The sequence below is a fragment of the Pezoporus wallicus genome, unplaced genomic scaffold (assembly GCF_028554395.1).
Source record: "Pezoporus wallicus isolate ANWC-B61680 ecotype Strahan unplaced genomic scaffold, APGP_CSIRO_Pwel_v1 contig_14689, whole genome shotgun sequence".
NCBI classification, from domain to species: Eukaryota; Metazoa; Chordata; class Aves; order Psittaciformes; family Psittacidae; genus Pezoporus; species Pezoporus wallicus.
In genome coordinates this window covers 757970-777184 of record NW_026637698.1, presented here as the reverse complement: position 1 = coordinate 777184, position 19215 = coordinate 757970, and the positions used below count along the sequence as shown (strand labels likewise).

The following is a 19215-nucleotide window of genomic DNA, read 5'->3' as shown; positions in this document are numbered from 1 at the left end:
GTGTTGATAGTTTGAGTTGCTAAAGAAGCAATAAATGATGCTTAACCCTTCAGTAGCACTTGCATCTCTAGAAGGCAGCCTGGATGCATTATTTTACCCTTCATGGAAAACCATTCTTTCCTTTTCCTTTGGAAAAAGCCCACACATTCTAATGGTTCTAACAACCAAGTGGGGTTGGTGTCAAACCCCAGCAAGAAAGATCCCCCAAGCCTCTGTGTGAAATTCCCACATCCTTTACAATCCCTTGCCCAAGAGTGGGAAAGACATCTTGAGGATGGAGAAGTTACGGAGCAATAGGTAACAGGAGCACTATTGCTCTGAGATGCTGAACTAGCGATGATTAAAGATGAACAGGCAAATTCTTCGGTTCTCTGATGCCAGGACACTGGCGGCTGAGAAATCACTGTCCTCTCTATATAATGACAGCACCATCTCGTGGTGCGCTGCAGGCCATAGAATTCTATTTCACATCTCCTACGTCCTGCAAACAGAAGGATGCTGTAAGACCCAGTATGGAATTCTTCTGTCACTGAAAACAGCACGAAAGCTTTTCATGCTGCTTTAGCATTGCTGGTTTAAGCCGAATGAACGAATTATGATTTTCTTGTGGTTAACATCATGTCTTCTATTCACAGAACCCCAGACTGGTTTGGGTTGAAGGGACCTTGGAGCTCACCCAGTTCCACGGGCAGGGACCCCTTCCACTGGAGCAGCTTGCTCCAACCCTGTGTCCAACCTGGCCTTGAACACTGCCAGGGATGGGGCAGCCACAGCTTCTCTGGGCACCCTGTGCCAGCGCCTCAGCACCCTCACAGGGAAGAGCTTCTGCCTAAGAGCTCAGCTCAGTCTCCCCTCGGGCAGGTTAAAGCCATTCCCCTTGTCCTGTCCCTACATCCCTTGTCCCAGGCCCCTCTCCAGCTTTCCTGCAGCGCCTTTAGGCACTGGTCCCCCCGGAGCCTCCCCTCCCGCTCTCCCGACCCGGCGGAAGAAGCCGCGGCCACGCCGCCTTCTCCCCGCCCCGGAAGGCGCCGGGGCCGGCGCTGCGGCGAGCGGGCCGAGGCCATGGTGGTGCTGAGCGGGGCGCGCTGGCTCCGCTGCCGCCTCACGGACCGCTTCTGGAGGGTGCAGGAGGTGCTCAAGTATGCGCGGGTGAGTGAGCGGCGGCCGACGGGCAGCGCCCGAGCCGCCTGGCCCCTCTGTGGGTGCCTGCAGCCCCTTCCCTTGCGGGGCTTGGAGCACCCTGCTCCAGTGGAAGGCGGCCGGGGTTGGGAGTGGGTGATCGTTGAGGTCCCTTCCAGCCCAAACCAGTCTGGGACTAAACCTGGAGGCCATAAACATGCACAGTGCTTGTGCCGCAACACAGCACCCACGTGCCAATGTGATTTTAACCTTGGCCTTTCTTCAAGTGCATTTTGCAAGGTGAAAGAGGCTGCTTCGCAGTGTGATTTCAGCTGAAGCTCAAGCTATCAAGCCTAGGCTCAGGAAGAGCCTTTCTTTTTCAAGGGCAGCCTGTTTGCACCCAGTAGTGCGTCTTGCTCTAGGAGTGAGATGGGAAACGTTGAAGTAAATGACAGCATCTTGGTGCCCTCAGAACCCGTCGTAGTTACTAATTTATCTGTGCAGCACTGGTGCTTCATGTTAGATGGATGTCAGTGGATCCCCAGTAAACTCCTTTCGTTATACTTTCTGTCGGGGCAGCTGCATGGTTTTGATGTTTCAGAGGCTCCTGTCCCATCCTTGTCTTCATCCTGTCAAAACTAAGGGGGAATGAGAATAAACGCATGAGTGTAGGGGTTGGGAAAGCACTGAAGATGATTCTGTGCTTGCCTCCCCCCCAAAGCCTAAAATGAGGTCTGGTTTTGGCTCCCTCCTGCTGGACCAAAATGCTCCAACTCCCCAGCTTCACAAAAGAGTATGTCCATTTTATGCCAACCTGAAGGCTTAGCTGCTGGTTGTCAAGTATTCAGTGATCCTTGCTAGGAAGTGTTGAGGAATGCAAACCAGCACTTATTAAGTATTATTAAGTATTCAGGGTTTAACAGCCTTAAAGATAACTGGACAAGAACATGTCGGGTTTCTTCCAGCACTTCCGTGGCAGGAAGAACCGCTGCTACAAGCTGGCAGTACGGAGCGTCCGGAGAGCCTTTGTGAAGTCCACCAAGGCCAGGAGAGAGAAGAAGAGGTTCCTGAGAGCGGTAAGGAACAACATGTTAGATCTATAATGGGGAAGAGCACAGCTGAAAGAGCTGTTTTCCGTACTTGGTGGTGGGGGGGTGGTCTCAAAATGCTTTAATAACGGGTTAAAGATATGAGTTTGAAGTAAGCATATCCCTCTGTGGTGCGAAACAGCTCACATCCTGAGGTTCATTCATGTAGATGTTGCACTGAGAAGACTCTAGGCCTGAATATGTTATCTGTGAGCAGAGCAGCATGACAAAATGTTTCCTGTTAAAGTATTTTATCATCCAGAGTGTTCATTTTTACCCTTTCAGCTCTGGATCACTAGGATTGGAGCAGCTTCTCTGGAACATGGTTTGAAGTACCCATCTTTCATAAGCAATCTGCTTAAGGTAAGGATGGTGCTTGAAGAATAACCACTTTGAAACAACACATTGTCTGAGAGGGGTCTTCTGCAGTGCCAGGCAAATGAGTTTCCTAAAACTCTGAAATCTTTCAAAGAGATGTAGTCTACCAAAGCAGATCAGAGGGTTGCTGGTTCCTGTCTAAGGATGAAACTGCCAAGGACTGCAGCTGCAGCATCCACTTGCCTCTCTTTGAGGAGTAACAGCGGCACAGGGCATGGTGGAGGGATGGAAAAGATCCTTCTGTCAGGCACCTTCTGCCAACACTGCCCTGCTTTCTTCTTCTAGTGATGAATGGCATTCTGCTTAGGAGAGCAGGTTTGTTCACTTCAGGAACTAAGTTCTGCCCTAAACCTGTTCCTCCTGTGCACAATGTTCACCTCGTATCCTGCTTAACAGTGTTGCTCTACACCTTGTTCTGTTCCCAGAACTTTTACTGTGCATCTTAAGAACAGTTGTAAAATGCTTTTACACTTGCTGCTACTGCACGCATTAAGGCCTTGCCTTTTACTCCAAGAAATTTAAACGTACGAAGCTTGGGTTAGCAAAAACAACCTTAAGAAACTCTATTCCTTTCACTGGCGTTGTGTTTCGGGGAGTACAGGCAATGAGTTGGGGCTGTTGTCCCTTGTTCTTAAACATGTCAGGGGATTGGCTTGAATTTGGTGGTACTGGAACTGCAAACGGCTGTAATAAAAAGGTAATGTTTGTCCTCTTAAGAGGGGAGCTACGCATAAATTTATAGCATATTTCAAAACATTGTATTTTAAATCAATAGATAACTTCCTAGGTTTTCTGACATGTTGAAATATGAAATTCATACGCTTGTGCTCCTGGTTACTCTTGTCACAGTGTAACCAAAGCATCAAGCTCTACCAAAAAGCCAACTCAATTTTTCCTTCTTTTTCCCTTTTTTTTTCCCCTCTGTCCCTTTGATTCTTGTCTCAGGGCAATGTGCTTTTATAAGGTTCTTTGTTAAAAGATCCAAACTGTTTTCAGTAATACTTACCTAAAGGATGTGCACTAACTATGCAGTATCTAGTGTTGTTAAGGGTGTTTGACCCTACAGTCTGTGTTTTTCTCTAGGACACATTTTAATGTTCTAAGCAGCTTATAGACAAGTAAACTTGATTATGTCTAAGAGCCGAAGCAAATGCCATGGGTTAACCTGTAACACGTGGCCTGCCACAAAATGAGAGGTTCTTCAGTTCTTGGTTTCTACTTGGAGAAAGTCAGTGAACAAATGTTATGAGACACCCATGGTTGAGTTGTGTGACAGTCCTCCAAGTTCCCACACTGTACAGCATAGAAAAAAGGTCATTTAGGACTTGAGGCAATCATTAAGCACTGTAGTGTTGTTCCTAAAAATTACAGTACTTAACCAACACATCCTCTTGTGTTTAGTCCCAGGTGGAGCTGAATAGGAAGGTGATTGCAGATCTGGCTATTTACGAGCCAAAGACATTCAAGTCCCTAGCTGCCTTAGCCCAGAGGAGGAGACAAGAAGGCTTCCTTGCCGCACTGGGAGATGGGAAAGAACCAGAGGGGATCTTCTCCCGCATCGTACACCGCCAGTATTGATGGCAAAGAGCCTGCAGACGCGTGTTATGAACAGGAACTTGTGCTGCAGGGTCAGCTCGCTTACTGACCGCTGCTGAGGGAGCGTGGCTGTGGGGCAGAGTCCTCACAGATGGTTCCAGAAGGAGGAGGAGGGGAGGGCCTGGGTGCAGGGGTGACCGTCCCCTGCGGTGGTGTGACTGAAACCGCGGTTTGAAGTCGGGGCTGTAGCAATCCCGCTGTTGATGACGCCTCTGTCCCATTAATGAACTTAATAAAGGCGATTTTGGTTAATTCCTAGCGGGAAAGCGGTGACTCGGGGGCTCCATCGCTCCTAAGGGAAGCGGCCCGCACCGGAAGTCCTTCCCCGGCCGCCCTGTTCGAATTCCCAACCGCTGCGTCACGCCGCTACGTTCGGCTCCGGGGCTGTGCGTCATGGCGGCGGGGCCCGGTAGCGCGGCGGCTGTGGCGGCGGTGGGAGGCGGCGGCCCCGCGGGGCCTCAGGCCGCCGGCGCGATGGCGCCGGGGTCCGCTTCGGCGGGGAGCGGAGCGCCGGTGCCGGGCCCTGGAGCGGTGCTGATCGGGGACCGGCTGTACTCCGGGGTGCTGATCACGCTGGAGAACTGCCTCCTGCCGGAGCACACGCTGCGCTTCACCCCATCCATGAGCAGCGGCCTCGACCCCGACACCGAGACCGAGCTGCGCGTCACGGGCTGCGAGCTCATCCAGGCGGCCGGCATCCTACTCCGTCTGCCGCAGGTGGGGCTCGGCCGCGGCCTGGTCGGGCGGGGTGGGGAGGCCTCTCGCCGAGGGAGAGCTTTGTTTGCCGGGCCTCGGCGGGTCGGCGGGCGGAGCCGGGCCTCGGCCGCCATCCACAGCCGCGGGTAGGGGGCAAGGTGGGGAGTTGTCCCTTTTAGCTGGGGTTTGGGCCGCGGGGCCTGCGGCCTTCCCCGCCCGGCCGGGAGCAGGAAGCGGGTGATGTAAGCGCCTTCCTGCGCCGCCTCCCCCGGCAGGCCCGGGCGGTGCCTGTTAATACCGGAGCTTGCGAAAAGCAGGAGGTTTGTAGGCTCTTTTGGCGTTGTTGTGGCCTCGGGAGCGGTTTGTTTCCTGGTGAAATCCTATAGGAAACAGCCGCGATGCTCTCCCGAGTGTAAAACTTTCCAGCTACTGAGTTTCAGCTGCTTAAATTCATAGAGTCGCAGAAGGGATTGGGTTGGGCTTTAGAAAGCTCATCCAGTTCCAAGTCCCTCCCATGGGCAGGGACACTTTCCACTAGACCAGGTTGCTCAAACTGTGTTATAAATACATGCAAATCATAATATAATTAGATTTCTTCACTCCCCAAGCCAAAGTAAGGTAAAGTTTTCCTGATTACTGCCATAACTCTCACTTTTATTGGGTTCTAGTGTTTAGGCTGGTGTTGGGTTTCTTCTTTCTTATTTATTTGGAGCATGTTTTCACCGTTCATAAAAGAAGTTTGCACTTTAATGCGTGTATTTGACTTAAAGCCTATTTGCGGTGTTGATAACGTATTGGGCATCTTAATTTGTTACTAAGGTAGGGTGCTAGTTTCCTTTTGCTGCCACTGAACTTGCTCCCATGTTAATGTAGCCTAGCTAGTCTTCTGGGTCATAGATCTGTTAAAATCATGCTAAGGAATTTCTCTTTGGAACTGATATTGTTGTTAATCCCTGTTGTGGTTGCTCTTGCAGGTGGCTATGGCTACAGGACAGGTGCTATTTCAGCGTTTCTTTTATACCAAGTCTTTTGTGAAGCATTCCATGGAGGTAAGAGCACACTAAAATATGTGTATGGCTCAAATCTGACTTGATCTTTGATCTGTTTTGGCAAGTTGTCATCTTGGAGGTGATCGGATTGTTAGTAACTAGCCTGTAGCATTTACTTACTGATAACATGACTTTACAATGCTATATAGCACTGATTTAGCCTAATCTTTAGTATTTCCTTGTTTTACCACTGTTTTCTGTTGTTATCCCTCCTTAAGCTGTTGGAGGAGATCAGTTCCTGAGTTGAGCAAAACATCAGTATCTTGCAATACTTCTCTTTCAGCATGTGTCAATGGCCTGTGTTCACTTGGCATCCAAAATTGAGGAGGCGCCAAGACGCATAAGGGATGTGATTAACGTGTTCCATCGGCTCAGACATCTACGGGAAAAAAAGTAAGCTCACACTTTGACATAATCTGAAGTGTTTCTGGTGTATTTTAATCATTAAACTTCCTGGGCCAGTGATTGTATCATTCCCTATCTCATAAATCAGGGAGCATCTTGAAGAGATCTCGTAAAGGAGAAAAATAAGTTGACCCATTTTATGAAGTGAATATTTTTGGTGTTATGAACACTGATGTCCCTTATTTTTACACAAACACAACCTGCTTATGAGCTCTCCTTGAGATCAAGATCATCTTCAGTATTTGAAACTATCTTGCAGAAAACCTGTGCCTCTAATACTGGATCAAGAATATGTGAACTTGAAGAATCAAATAATTAAGGCAGAAAGAAGAGTGTTAAAGGAGTTGGGATTTTGTGTTCATGTGAAGCACCCTCACAAGGTTAGTACTATATAAGTTAACTTCCTAATCAGTGTTTCATATGCTATAAATGGTTTGATTAGCTGCCTAATTGTATGGAAAGTGTATGGTTGCAATGATAAAGCTAGTTAATTCAGTAAAGCTAGTTTCTTACGATCCCAATCTCTTCTTTCTCATTCAAGAGATTCTTACTAATTGGTCTTGTATCACTGCTGAATGACGACTGGAGGTGGATGCAGATGCTAAGTATTCCTTGAAGTCAAATCACATAAGTAGGTAGCTTTGGTGCTAGAAGACATCAACTAAACACAGGTCCTTAAGCAGAAAGGCATTTGGAGACTTAAGGTTGTGATGGTCTGTTATCCCCGTGTGGAAATATGCTGAGGTTATGAAACCCATATGAGCTAGTTAAATGTTCCTTATGTTCTGAAAAGTACACTTAGGTGTGAAGGGCTTGATAGAAATGAGACAGTTCTCAATATCTCATGTCAGATTAGGATGATAGTAGAGATGCAGCTACTGCAAATGTTCAGGTTGGTGCTTGAGCATCATGCCATAGGTAGCTGAGTGGTAAAAGAACTTCCTACTTTTGTGCCAGCAGAACTTGGGTTCTTGCTCTTTCTTCTTCTAAAAACTACCATTGTCTTAAAGTCATCCTTTTAAACCTACTTGACTTTCAGAATTCACTTGTTGGTACCCCAGAGGACAGTTGTACTTATTTGCTAGTTAGTTTAATTTTTTTGCTGCTAGTCTTTCTATCTGCATCCTTGTATTCAAACCAAAGAGAAAGCCTAGAACTGAATAAACCAGTGGCACACAGCATGTTAGATCTGTTCTCTGCAAGCACTCTTCTTCTTCACTGCTTATTGCAATATTTTCTTCCAAGTTATAGCTAAAAGGAGTCATGAGTTGTATAGGAGAACATACCTAGCTTGAAAACAGTTGAAGAGGAGACATCTAGATGTGCCTGAGCACAGAAGATGGAAAGCTAGGAAGGTCAGGTCTGTTGAGTGGCCAGCTTTTGCGTTGGAGAGCAGAAGCTGTGTGGAGAAACACTGGGGATGTTGCAGACGCTCATGTGGAGTGTTTTAGAACTTGAAAGAGTTACAGATGCCTCATGGATGTCCCTCTGAAATAAGTAGGTGGCTCTCAAGATGCTTGTTAATAACTCGATAACCCATATCTTCCAGATAATCGTTATGTACCTTCAGGTATTAGAATGTGAACGTAACCAACACCTGGTCCAGACATCATGGTAAGTTGATCTTCTTTGTTATAAGAGACCAGCAGGGGCAGTAGCAGAAATATGTCACTTGAGGCACTCTGGGCAGCATTGCTCAGATATGATTGTGGGCCACACCAGACAGCTCCACTGCTTCTTGGCGTGCCCCAAACTACTACCCAAATGTTGATCGGCCTCTTAAGTTAGAGGTGCTGTTTTAATGGTAAGGTAGCTTTCCACCCTGACTTCTCACTTCCCTCCTCTCTGCTTTTGCTCTTCAGCTGAAGGGAAAATGTTGGGTGGGTTATAGACTTTCCTTGGGGTTTTTGTTTTCAGCCACAACTATGTGTAGTTAAAGTGCTGGGAACTGGCTTTTTCAGGGCTTGAGCTTGATTACAGGGGTATCAAACGCTCAGCACAGATCCATTTCATTAACTATATGGGTAATACAAGATGTCAGCTTCTAAGACTGGATAAATTTGTTCATGTTTGCCAAGAAATATCCTCTGCCTTGCTCTCATTACGGTAGAGATTTGCCTGGGGATGGGAAGCTTATGTAAAATTGTAGGTCTTAAAGTTTGCAAGTAATGCTTTTAAACTATAATGCTTTTTAACAAAGAGTGTGGTTTAAAAACCTTTAGTGAATCCAAAGATCATATTTCTGCTGACTGAACTGTCTGGTACTGTAACCTGCGTGTAGAGAACCAGTTTTGACTTTTCTTTTCTGTACTCTTTTAATCAAAGGGTAGCCTCTGAGGGTAAGTGACTAAGACTTCTCCTCTGCTGCCCAAGCGCTATGGTGCAGGGATAGCTGCCGTCTTCAGTCAAACCAAAGCAGGCTCTCCAAAGAGAAGGCTGACTCTAGACAGGTGGTATATACATGATAGTATAGTAACTGGCCAACTGCTTCTTGTGCTTATACTTTTTAACTTTTATTTTGATTGTGTCTTTTGACTGTTGTATATTTTATAACCTGACTGTTGAAGTTCTCAAAGATATTTAATGTTCTATTTTGATAACTATTAAAATGGTGGGATTTAAGTCTTTAAGGGATGAATTAACACAAACTGAAATCTAGTTTCCATTTGTAAACTAGTTAGAAAACATTTAAGTACATGTATGAAGCTTGGAGTCAAATGTAATACTTGGAGAAACTTCCCACAACCAGATCTCCCAGTACTGCTGCAGGAAGTACTCAATGTGAGTTGTGGACTACTCATTTCCAGTGTGCTACTTGTTATGAAAGGAGGGGGTAGGTAAGGAGGGAGGGAGGAAATTACCCCAAATGAGAAATGGCTTAGATGTTAAAATAACACATTTATGTGCTAATCCTTCCAGTGCCTGAGAACTGGTGGGTATCCAGTATCATTGGGTTTTGAAATGTGCATTTACAGATTACCTTTTTCTTAAACTCTTGTGACAAGGATTCATTTCCTCATGTGTTCGAATCTGAGCCCACAGGGAAGGTACACAGAGGCCAGACTTGGAAGCAGGCATGTTTTCAGTTTGGCACGTTAGACAGAGGCTCTATGGCTCCCATATGTTTGAAGTACTATTCCTTATCACTTCTTTTGCTGAAAGGTTTGTGTTCTCTTTATAGTGTGGGGGGGAAAGAAGTAGGTTTTGAAGCTCCTTTCCCCCAGAAAGAGATGAGCTGATGTTGAACATGCATCTCTGGAGCAGTTGCTCATTGTGTAAACAAGAATGTAAAACAACTGGGGCAGGTGGGAGCTTGATACTCTTAAGACAAAAAGAACTTTAATCCTATCCTGTGTTAAAGTAGGTTACAGGTGTCTGGACTGTGGTCTTTGGTTTGGATGACTTGGAGGATAGTGAATCCTTGTAATTAACCACGTGGGTACCCAGTATACTACTTCTAGAAAGCCTGTTATTTGGAGGACTTTCTACTGTGTCTGGTTTTAGCTTTTCCCTGTCTGATATTTTGCTTAAAGTGCTCAAAAAGATCTAGATCACTTTAAGCACATCAGGTGGCAGATTACTTTTTGTATTTAAGATTTAAAAGAATAATGCTTAAGTGTTACTGACTGGAATATGTGCAATATTTTACAGTTTTCTCATTCTGTGAACATTCATTTTAAGCAACCTTACTGAAATGGGACAATTTGGAAACCTTATTTCATGTGCCAAAGAGGAGATCTGCCTGAATACTGACTGTTCTCCTGAACTGATGTTCCCAAGGACCTCGATTTCTTCTGTGGCTGCTTTTTTGCATCAAAAGGAACACTGTTCTGGATGGGAAATAATGCTCCTGGAAGAAAAGGGACACCTTAAATCTCCAGTGGATCTTGACGTGTGCTGAAGTGGACCACATTTTCATGGGTGACCTATGCCAGGAGCTGCAGCTTTCAGCAAACCATCTGGGTTCAGCCCTATTGCAGTGAAACATGTGAACCTAAAACACTATAACTGAGTACTTCAGATTATACTGTATGTTGTCTTGATGAAAATGTTGATTGCATGAGAGCAGGCCAGTAGAGATCCAGAAGGAAAAGTGGAGTTAAAATTGGTTCTCTTTTCACAATGAATTTTCAGCAGTCAGTCAGTTCCATTGAATTCCTGTCACAAATCCCTCCCCTTGAGGGATTTCTATTTTATTAGTGAAATGATTCAATGTTTCTTTAGATTTACAGGAGTATAATGTTGAACTCTAGTAACTGCAGACATAAGTAGTCCTTATAGAAGTAAAACCAGAACAAAACCACCCAGACACCTTTTACAGTGCCATGCAACTTTGCTGCTCTCCTGTCTTTCAGGAATTACATGAATGATAGCCTGAGAACAGATGTCTTTGTAAGATTCCAGCCAGAAAGCATTGCCTGTGCATGTATTTACCTGGCAGCTAGGACGCTGGAGGTGAGCACACAGTTCCATTCATTGCAGGTTTGTTAGGTCTGTTGTGAAAGCAGAAGACTAAGTGCATCTTCCCTTCCCTTTCAGATTCCACTTCCTAATCGTCCACACTGGTTTTTACTCTTTGGAGCAACAGAGGAAGAAATCCAAGAAATCTGCTTAAAAATCTTGCAACTCTATACTCGGAAAAAGGTTTGCTGCTTTTTCATACTTTTCATTAAGGTCTTTGGGTTAGAACATGACTTCTAAGAGAACATGGAGAGCCTTATCCCGTTTGAAACTAGCTGCGAGCCTGGTGTGTTAAGTGGAAGAGGATAGTAGTCACAGTGGTCTGGGTCTCTTTACCTCCTGTAAGTGAGTAAGCACAGCCTAGTTGACTGAGTTTTGTTATAAGTGGTGCTCCTGTGTTCACAGGTTGATTTATCTGACCTGGAAAGTAAAATAGAAAAGAAGAAATTAGCTATCGAAGAGGCAAAGGCGCAAGCGAAAGGTCTAGTGCCTGAGGGAGCCCCAGGTTTGGATAACACAGCAGGATTTTCCCCTATCCCGAAAAATGGTAAATAGTGGATAACTTCTTTTCAATGATTTTTCTCATCTTAGATGTGTATTTATCCTTTTGGGATGCGTATACAATGTGGTTTGATTTTTTTGTTTAAGCTGGCTTCTAGCAACTATTCAAATGGCAGAGTTTGAGTAGCAGTGTAATTTTGTGATCTCCTGAGACAGATAAAGGCTGAAATCAAATTAGTCTAATCTTAAGGCTGGTTTAAACTTGTGTAGCACAGGGGCTGGCTTTGATGTGGTTTGGGCAATCAACCTGAACAAATACTTGCGATTGGCATAATATGCTGAAGCAGTATTAAAACACAGGTGTTACCAGGAGCTGTGGCAGGAGTGTTTTGGGGTGTTGGGAGGAATATTTTCCTCTGTACTGGCTCAGAAGTTTCCAGTCCAGTGCAAGTCTTGCCTAAAAGAGAACATTTACTGTCTAAGTGGTTGGCAAGGAAGGGAAGCTGCTGTTCTGCCTTGTTGAAGTGGCTTTGAAAGCAACATGTTCCTATCAGTTAACTCCCTGGGGTTACTTGTGTGTTTTGGCAGAAGTGTTTCAGATTAACTTCTGCCTCCTTGAACTTCTTCAGCTCTACTTCTGCTGGCTGGTTTTATACAGTGATGATGAGATGGGGTGAAGGGAGGCTTCAGTCCTTCTGGTCACTACTCATGCCTTCAAAATAAGGTAACAAAAGCTTGTTCTTCTAGAGTCCCCAAAAGAAGCTAAAGGAAATAAACCTTCACCGCTGCCTGTTCAGGCAATGAAGAATGCTAAAAGGAAAACAGAGGGAGCAAAAAGAATGAGTTCAAACAGCCCTGTCAATGGGTAAGGCTTTCATAAAGAAGCAGCTTTTTTTTTTTTTTCCCCATGACTACTTTAAGCAAAATAACTTATTGTTTGTTGTCTCTTGCAGTGTTCAGAAGGGAAGAGAAAGCAGAAGTCGAAGTGGAAGTAGGGATCAGAGTTACTCAAGATCACCATCCAGATCTGCATCCCCTAAGCACAGGTATGCACTGTGTATAAGAGCAGCATGTTGTGAGGAGCACCCAGGCTAAAATCTTGCAGAGTGAGCTTTGATAGCCTCTCAGCCTATGAGGCTGTGAAATAACATAGCAGTATGTGCTTGTAGGTAGAACTCCAGAAGCCTAATGGCTCAGAGTTGACCTGTCTTGGCTAACAGGTCAAAGGAATTGCAGGATCTGACGTTGTCCTGCCTGTGCTAAACAGACTGAAAAGAGAGTGTAAGCATGTTGGGGCATATTGGAATGTCAGCCTGCTTATTGGTGATGCGTGCCCCCATGCAGCAGGGTGGTTTGTTGATTTGGGGTTTTTATGTTGGAAGTGGGGCATTTGTGGCTGCAACCTTCAGTGAGTTGTGTTCTTGCTGAACTGTGCTGGAATTGGGAAACCATTTTCTGCAGTGGATGAACTCTTACCTCCAACCTTAGTCCTATTGGCAGTTGCTCCTGCAAAACCTTAATTTATGAAATATGAAATGATCCTCCTTTGTATCTGGGTGAGAGCAGGAGCAGAGATTCATGCCTCTTGCTCAATGCAAGTCTGACTTCTTAATTCTGCAGTCATGCCATTGGTTTTGGGTGTGAACTGATAAAAGTCTGGCTTTATATTAAAGTAAGCTTAGAAAAGACCAAAGCTAAAATCTGCTGATTAAAATTCTTCAGTGTTGAGTTCAAAATTGTGTTTTAGTCATTATCTGAATTTAATGAAACATCTCTCAAATCTCTGTCTGTTCTGCCTTTGACTTTGAAGTTCAGCAAATAACTCCGATACCCATAGAGGGGAAAGCAGAGCCAGAAAGGAGCATTAGCTCCAAACTTGGGTGTTTTGGTGACTGTAGTTCTGTAACTGAAGCAAGAGGAGTAGTTTTACCTTTTGTCTTATTGTTGGCACCACTTTACGTGTGGCTATTGATGCATGTTTTCTAAGTAGTAAAGGGAAAACCCATAAATCTAAACCTGAGCCATGATACTGAACTCCAGATGGATATGAATGTCTAAAACTCGGTATTTGTACAGTAACCAGATGTGCCCAAGTCTAGGAGACACTAGTTTTCATGGTATACTGCACAGTGAATCAAGCACGTGGTCTCAAACGATGCTTGCACACCTTGGCTCTATAAGGAAGAAGTGTTTGTGTGTGTGTATTGTGACTACATTCAGGTACTCATAGCAATGCGGAGTAATTCTATTTCATATTGAGGAGGTAATGTGTTCTCTTCACTGTCCTTTCTCTTTCCATAGGAAAAGTGAAAGTTACTCCACCTCGAGCGGTTCCAAATCCCACAGCCGTTCGCGGAGCCGCAGCGACTCTCCCCCGCGACAGTTCAACCACAGTTCCAGCTACAAAGGTTCCAAGGTGAGAAGTTACAAGAAATCGAAAGACTACAAATACTCCACCCACAAGCCCCGGAAATCCCGCAGCAGGAGCTCCTCACGTTCCCGGAGCCGATCCCGGGAGCGCTCCGACCATTCAGGGAAGTACAAGAAGAAGAGCCACTACTACAGGAACCACAGGCACGAGCGTTCGCGCTCCTACGAGCGAGCGAGTCACCGCTATGAGCGAGAGCATCCTGGCCACAGCAGGCACAGGCGGTGAATAAAGCAAAACCTTCCTTCCTTTGGCATTTAAGCATTTGGTCTTCGCAATATAGGGTTAACCTGGCTTGTAACCCACCCAGCTTGAGTCATGTCCATTCTGCTGGCAGTTCTGTACTTCCTGTCATGAATCCAAAGGAAAAAAAACACAACACTTAATGGGACAAGATGATATGAAAGACTTAACCTGGTAAATGTCTTTTGGTGATTGTTCTGCCGGAGTGTCCCCTAATAACACTGCAGAACCTGTCTCTGGATGCTCCTATGCCTGCTCTTTAGTAATTCCCATACTGTAGTGCAGTGGAGTGTTACTTGGGACTTCCAGTTCTGCAAGCAGGACCTGTGTTGCTCAGTAGTTGGAATACTGTGCTGAAGAGTCCTTAGCTGTGGAGCTAGAAGGCCCAAGACAGCTCATAAACCCCATTGGAGTGGCTTGGTGCTAACAAAGCTGTCTTTTCATACTGACTCAATTATGTTGTACAAATGTAAGGTGACTTTTTTTAGACCTGTTGCCTATATTAGGTTATATATGTGTATATATATTTTGCAGTGTTACAGTACAGTATGGGAATACGGCCTTACTAAGCCTTTACACTTTATCCACGATGTAAATAAGCATTTGTTTAATACAGGTGGAAGATATATACAGAAAACTCAAAACTTGAACTCTATCAAAAGACTTGTGTAGAAAATTCTGATAAATGTGAAAGTATTTAGCTCTGTGTATTGAGAGTAGTATATTTTTATCTGTGCAATGCTGTGTGCAGGCCACCAGCTCCTAAGACATTTCCTATATCTACATTTTAAGTGGTTTGGAATTCTTTACTCAGGATCTTTGACACTCTGAAGAATTAGTAGTTTGTCAATCTGCATGCTTGTTGAAGAACAGAGCATTTACAAAACCAATAGCAACCCCCCCCACAGCCCAGTAGTATCAGTTCTAGTGGTATATCTGAGCTGTTACTCTCATGCTCCCTAATTTCATTAAAGTATTTGATTTTCTATTACATTTACTTGATAGTAGTTTCTTATGAGCTTATACCACTGTGCCTACTCATAAGGAAAGGAATTTGGTGCTGAATGATGATCAAATTTGTAGTAATTTAAGACTAGCCTAAGCTGTTACACCCTGAATATAGGTGAAGTAGGTGTCATGCTGGGCCCATCCTGGAGGAGCAGACTGGTGCACTGTGTGAAACAGGCTGCTGGTAATGGAGCCTTTTGAGCTCTGGGAGTAGAACCACTGCCTGCTGCTTAAACTTCCTCTGTCTGCTCTGGGGGAGTGAGATGCCTGAGGGGTTTTGTGGCTGATGCAGGTGCCTCAGTGTGACTCCTCTAATGCTTCTTTTAAACCCAAACCAGTCTCATGGCAGCTTCAGTTTCAGTATGGGGCCAAGGCAGCTGAAGGGATTTGCAGTCAGCCTTTAGGCAGCCTCCAGTCCCATTGCCTGAGCTGGAGGCTGTGTAGGGTTATTCTGTGTAATTGCCAGAGGGCCTGTTTGTGAACTTTTGCTTTTGGCCTCTGACATCCTGTTGTGTAACAGGAATTAATTGCTTCACGCAACAGTTACCTGTGCTGAATGCATCACTACTGGGTAGTTCCACTGGATGCCTCTGTTTCTTGTGCAGGGGGAGGACTAGTTATGTCCTGGTCACCTGGTAGTAGTGGTTGGTTTGTAGTTCTTTAGTATGGTTCTGATTACATTGCAGCTGAGAAAAGACACCTAAGTGGGACAGGCAGCAGATCCAAGGAGAGCTCGTTGGACCTTCAGCAGAGCACTGCTATGGAGTGCGAGTTAATCTGTATCAACCTTAACTCAGCCTTTACACACAGATGGAAACTTCATTATTTCATACTCAGTATGTTAAATAGTTGAGTACAAGCCAAGATACTAACACAGCTCACACAAAATGATACAAAAAGTTACTTTGATCTGTTAAAATATGAACAACCTTAATGTTCTCTAGATAGCTCCTGTTTTAAAGTCTGATTCTTGCTGCCTGTTACTTGTAGCAGGTCACCTTTAAATCTGTTTACTGATTCAGTTCTCAAAGACAGTATTTCCCTGTTTAATTTCTGTGTTCTGCTCTGTGTGCTTTGGAATTGCCTCTTGTCCAATTCATAAGATAAGCAACACATGGAGGGACAGGGACAGGCTTCACAGCTGCAGCTTCCTCCTGGAAGAGGAATTCCTTGAAGAGGAATTACCTTAGTTAAGCCTCAGTTCTGCTAGCTACAGATGTGGCCTTCCTCCAGTGCAGGTTGCACAGACAAGGATAAAGGTAAGACCCAGGCTACGCTCACTTCTCTGTATGAACATAATGTCACTTGGCATAAAGTTAAGCATCTGTGTGCTATAAACTACTCACGTACAGCTCCGAGTAGGGAGTAGTTGCCTTCTAGTACATCTGTTAGGAAAAAAAAGAGGGGAGGAAGTGGGTATATTTTTACATTAAAGTGGTTCTGTTCCAAAACAAAAGGGATTCTATTACAGGTTTAAAAGATCTCCTGTTGTAGGAGAGAACAATCTGTCTTTACCAGCAAAAAGCCTGGTACAGAGAGCTGCACAGAATGTCTTGGCAGGGAGGTGGGCTTGGAGAAGATCCTTACAGTAGCTAGGAGGAGTGTAGGGTGGAACTGCTTGGAAAGGCTAAGATTAAAGAGCCATTGCCTGTGTTTAGTGGGGATTTACAAACAAGTAGTTGTTCAGCATTTACTGTGCCGAGTGCTTACACCTCAGTGTTAAGCTTTGCTCAGGGAGTAAGTGGATCACCATTCCAAAGCAGTCAGCAGAGTTTCGGTTTAAGCCCTTTGCAGCAGTCAGCTTGGGGCCCTTTGAATTGAATTCTTGAAGTCAGGAATCTTGGGCACCTCTCCAGCTGATCCCAAACATAACATCCACCAATGCACAAAGCTTTGGGAGCTGGAAGGTGCCTTTTATCTGCCTTAAAACATAGCTGATGGCTGAATTTCTGGTCCTGGTAACCTGTGTAATAATGAACAAACCGCCGAGATGCCAATTCCAGCTGATCCCTGGGAGATCACAGAGCTGTGGCTCATGAGGAGCTCAGCTCCTTGGCACGTGAACCGAAATGGGCAAGCTGCCAGCTCCTGGGGTGTGAAAATGCTTCCAAATGGATGAACATCTGTGGTGGGTTTGATGTGAGCCAGCCACAGGGAGCTGTTGTGACAACTCGGGAAGTGTGTGCTGCTGACGGGCAGCAAGCCACAGGGCCCAGGGATGGAGCTGAGAGAGCATCCTCTTCTCTTTGGCACCAGTTAGCACTTGTTCACTTCATCTTTTGTAAGCGCTGCTCCTGTGGTAGGCGTCAGGTGGATGATGGGGCCCAATGTGCTAAAAGAGCCTGGAAAAAAAACGGGAATCAGCCCAACCTGACAGTGTGATGTCATTTGGTTGTTCCTCACATATCCTTAGTGCCCTCTTGCAACCCTGCTTCTGGTCTCCACATCTGAGTGTTGGTTGCTTTTCCCAGTGCTTCCTGCAGAGCTGAAGGGAACAGGGCTGCCTTTTGTTAGAAAAGCCTTCACCTTAGGCACAGCTGAGGGGGGTAGTGATGAAAACTGCTGAGGTCTGGCAGGACTGTGGTGCTTTGTGTGAGAGTCTATGCCCTAACCATGACATAGGACAGGCAGGCATCCTCTACGTGAGCTCTTGGGGAGCTTATGGTGAAGAACCTGCTTTTTGAGCTTTCTAGTTCAGCTCCACTTCCTAGGAAAGTAACTAGAACTTAATTAAAAGGTTCAGAAAGCAAGAGGACAACTCTAGTTCTGGTGGTTACAACCCACAGAAATCTGCGTGTATCAGGTTGGAGCTTAGGTTTACCTACCTGAACTTTAAGCTTAAGCAGCACCATGTTTTTGTCTGTGCATGCATATACAAGTCTCAGCTTTTGAGGTGAGTTATGACTCCTGTTTTCTGAACATCTGAAGGCTACAACGTGGCTCCTTCCCATCAGAATCCCTTGGGTTACTCCTCTGTCATCTCTGGTGTTCACATGTAATTCCTTATGGCTGGAGAGAGGTTATCTGGCTTTGAAGGGATTGCTTACTGAAAACTGACTTAGACTCAGGCTGTGCTTCTCTTTGCTCAGCTAAAGCCATCTCCCTGGTCTGTGACACAGCCTAGTCCTCGTACCTTCTGGGAAGTAATCCTTTATGCTTCCTGGCTAATGTTTCCTCCACAATGGACCCCTCAGCTATAAGTCCAATGAGCAGTGGAAGGTCACACTGCAGGTCTGTATTTGTATCAGCAGAAGGTCAACCAGCAAAGCTCACCTTTTTGAGGTGAGAACTACTTCCTCAGATACAGAATAACTTCCAGCACAGCCCATGCCCAGCAGGTGATGCCCAAGAGGGAAAGATCCCCCATTGGGTGAGCCAAAGACGGGAATCTGGTGGTTGAGATGACCAAAGAAGGGTTAGAGTTTCTCATCGTCTCTGATGGAGCCACGTCTGCAGTACCAAAGCAGTTCCTGGCTTTGGTTTATGGCAGAGGATGCTCTTCTTGTGTCCAGCTTCCCAGAGTCTGGTCTGGAATCCTGCTGACCTGAAGGCTGTGGATGGGTGATTCAAAGCCATTTCATTAGAGGGAGTGTCTGGTTTAAACTTTACTCTGCTTGTTTTGCCTCCAGACTATCACTCTAATGGTAATTTATAGTTCCACAAACACTATAAATATTCTGGGATGTTCTTGGATGGAAGAAGTGCCAGAGCCCTAAAAAGATAATCAAAAGTAGCTTTGCATCATGTCCTGCGCAGAGCCAGACCCAAGCCAAAGAGGGGCTGAATCGAGGGAGCTCACTCTAGTACAGAAACTCCAAGTAGCAATTCCTGGAGGGCACTGCTTCACCCAAAAGAAAAGGAGTATTTTCTCCATTGTCCTGCTGGGTAACTCCTCTGCGAGAGTTGCCAAGCAACCCTTGTTTTTATTGTCTTTAAACGTAGGTGAGAAATTACTAAGCAAAGCAATTCTGCCTCTGGTACCTCCAACTCAGGGTTGAGATAAACAGCCCAAGAATTTGGCTTCTCAGAGTGTGGTTAAAACAGCCTGCTGAAATCTGGCCTTGGCTTCAAGAGTTAGACACAAGCAGGGCTTGAGGAGCTGTAGTGTGCAGGACTTGCTGCAAGGCGAAGGGAAAGGACACGGTGAGAATACGTGAGTGGGGCTGCACATCCTGAACTCCAGCTGGTGGAAGGGAATCCGCGTATGACTGTGTCCCAGTTTTCCCATCTATAAAAGTAGTGG

General features: G+C 45.4%; 3 protein-coding genes across 4 annotated transcripts in view; all 3 read left to right on the top strand.

Moving 5' to 3' along the window:
* LOC130598136 (C-factor-like) overlaps positions 1-19215 on the top strand; it is a 120075-nt gene that overhangs the window by 87883 nt on the left and 12977 nt on the right. The gene's annotated exons all lie outside the window — the stretch shown is intronic.
* On the top strand, positions 1025-4294 carry MRPL20 (mitochondrial ribosomal protein L20). The gene is made up of 4 exons (XM_057407287.1): positions 1025-1149; positions 2085-2195; positions 2493-2570; positions 3987-4294. Exons 1-4 carry the CDS (start codon positions 1063-1065, stop codon positions 4161-4163), a joined length of 453 nt encoding a protein of 150 aa, XP_057263270.1. The 5' UTR covers positions 1025-1062; the 3' UTR covers positions 4164-4294.
* CCNL2 (cyclin L2) lies at positions 4575-14957 on the top strand. Of its 2 annotated transcripts, XM_057407270.1 has the most exons (11): positions 4575-4898; positions 5852-5926; positions 6210-6319; positions 6591-6711; positions 7881-7945; positions 10687-10786; positions 10871-10975; positions 11198-11339; positions 12041-12158; positions 12247-12339; positions 13595-14957. In XM_057407270.1, the coding sequence occupies exons 1-11, from the start codon at positions 4575-4577 to the stop codon at positions 13947-13949; spliced, it is 1608 nt and encodes a 535-aa protein (XP_057263253.1). In that variant the 3' UTR covers positions 13950-14957. The 2 variants fall into 2 exon arrangements, with proteins under 2 accessions (XP_057263253.1, XP_057263254.1); XM_057407271.1 differs by lacking the exons at positions 4575-4898; positions 5852-5926; positions 6210-6319; positions 6591-6711; positions 7881-7945 and adding an exon at positions 10207-10343.

What these genes read in the sequence shown, in the direction of transcription:
- MRPL20 (XM_057407287.1), top strand. Translation starts at nt 1,063, where the DNA reads ATGGTGGTGCTGAGCGGGGCGCGCTGGCTCCGCTGCCGCCTCACGGAC. An exon ending in AGGTGCTCAAGTATGCGCGG is followed by an intron (nt 1,150 to 2,084) that starts GTGAGTGAGCGG and finishes GGTTTCTTCCAG; the next exon opens with CACTTCCGTGGCAGGAAGAA. An exon ending in TCATAAGCAATCTGCTTAAG is followed by an intron (nt 2,571 to 3,986) that starts GTAAGGATGGTG and finishes TCTTGTGTTTAG; the next exon opens with TCCCAGGTGGAGCTGAATAG.
- CCNL2 (XM_057407270.1), top strand. Translation starts at nt 4,575, where the DNA reads ATGGCGGCGGGGCCCGGTAGCGCGGCGGCTGTGGCGGCGGTGGGAGGC. An exon ending in TGGCAGCTAGGACGCTGGAG is followed by an intron (nt 10,787 to 10,870) that starts GTGAGCACACAG and finishes CTTCCCTTTCAG; the next exon opens with ATTCCACTTCCTAATCGTCC. An exon ending in TTCCCCTATCCCGAAAAATG is followed by an intron (nt 11,340 to 12,040) that starts GTAAATAGTGGA and finishes TTGTTCTTCTAG; the next exon opens with AGTCCCCAAAAGAAGCTAAA.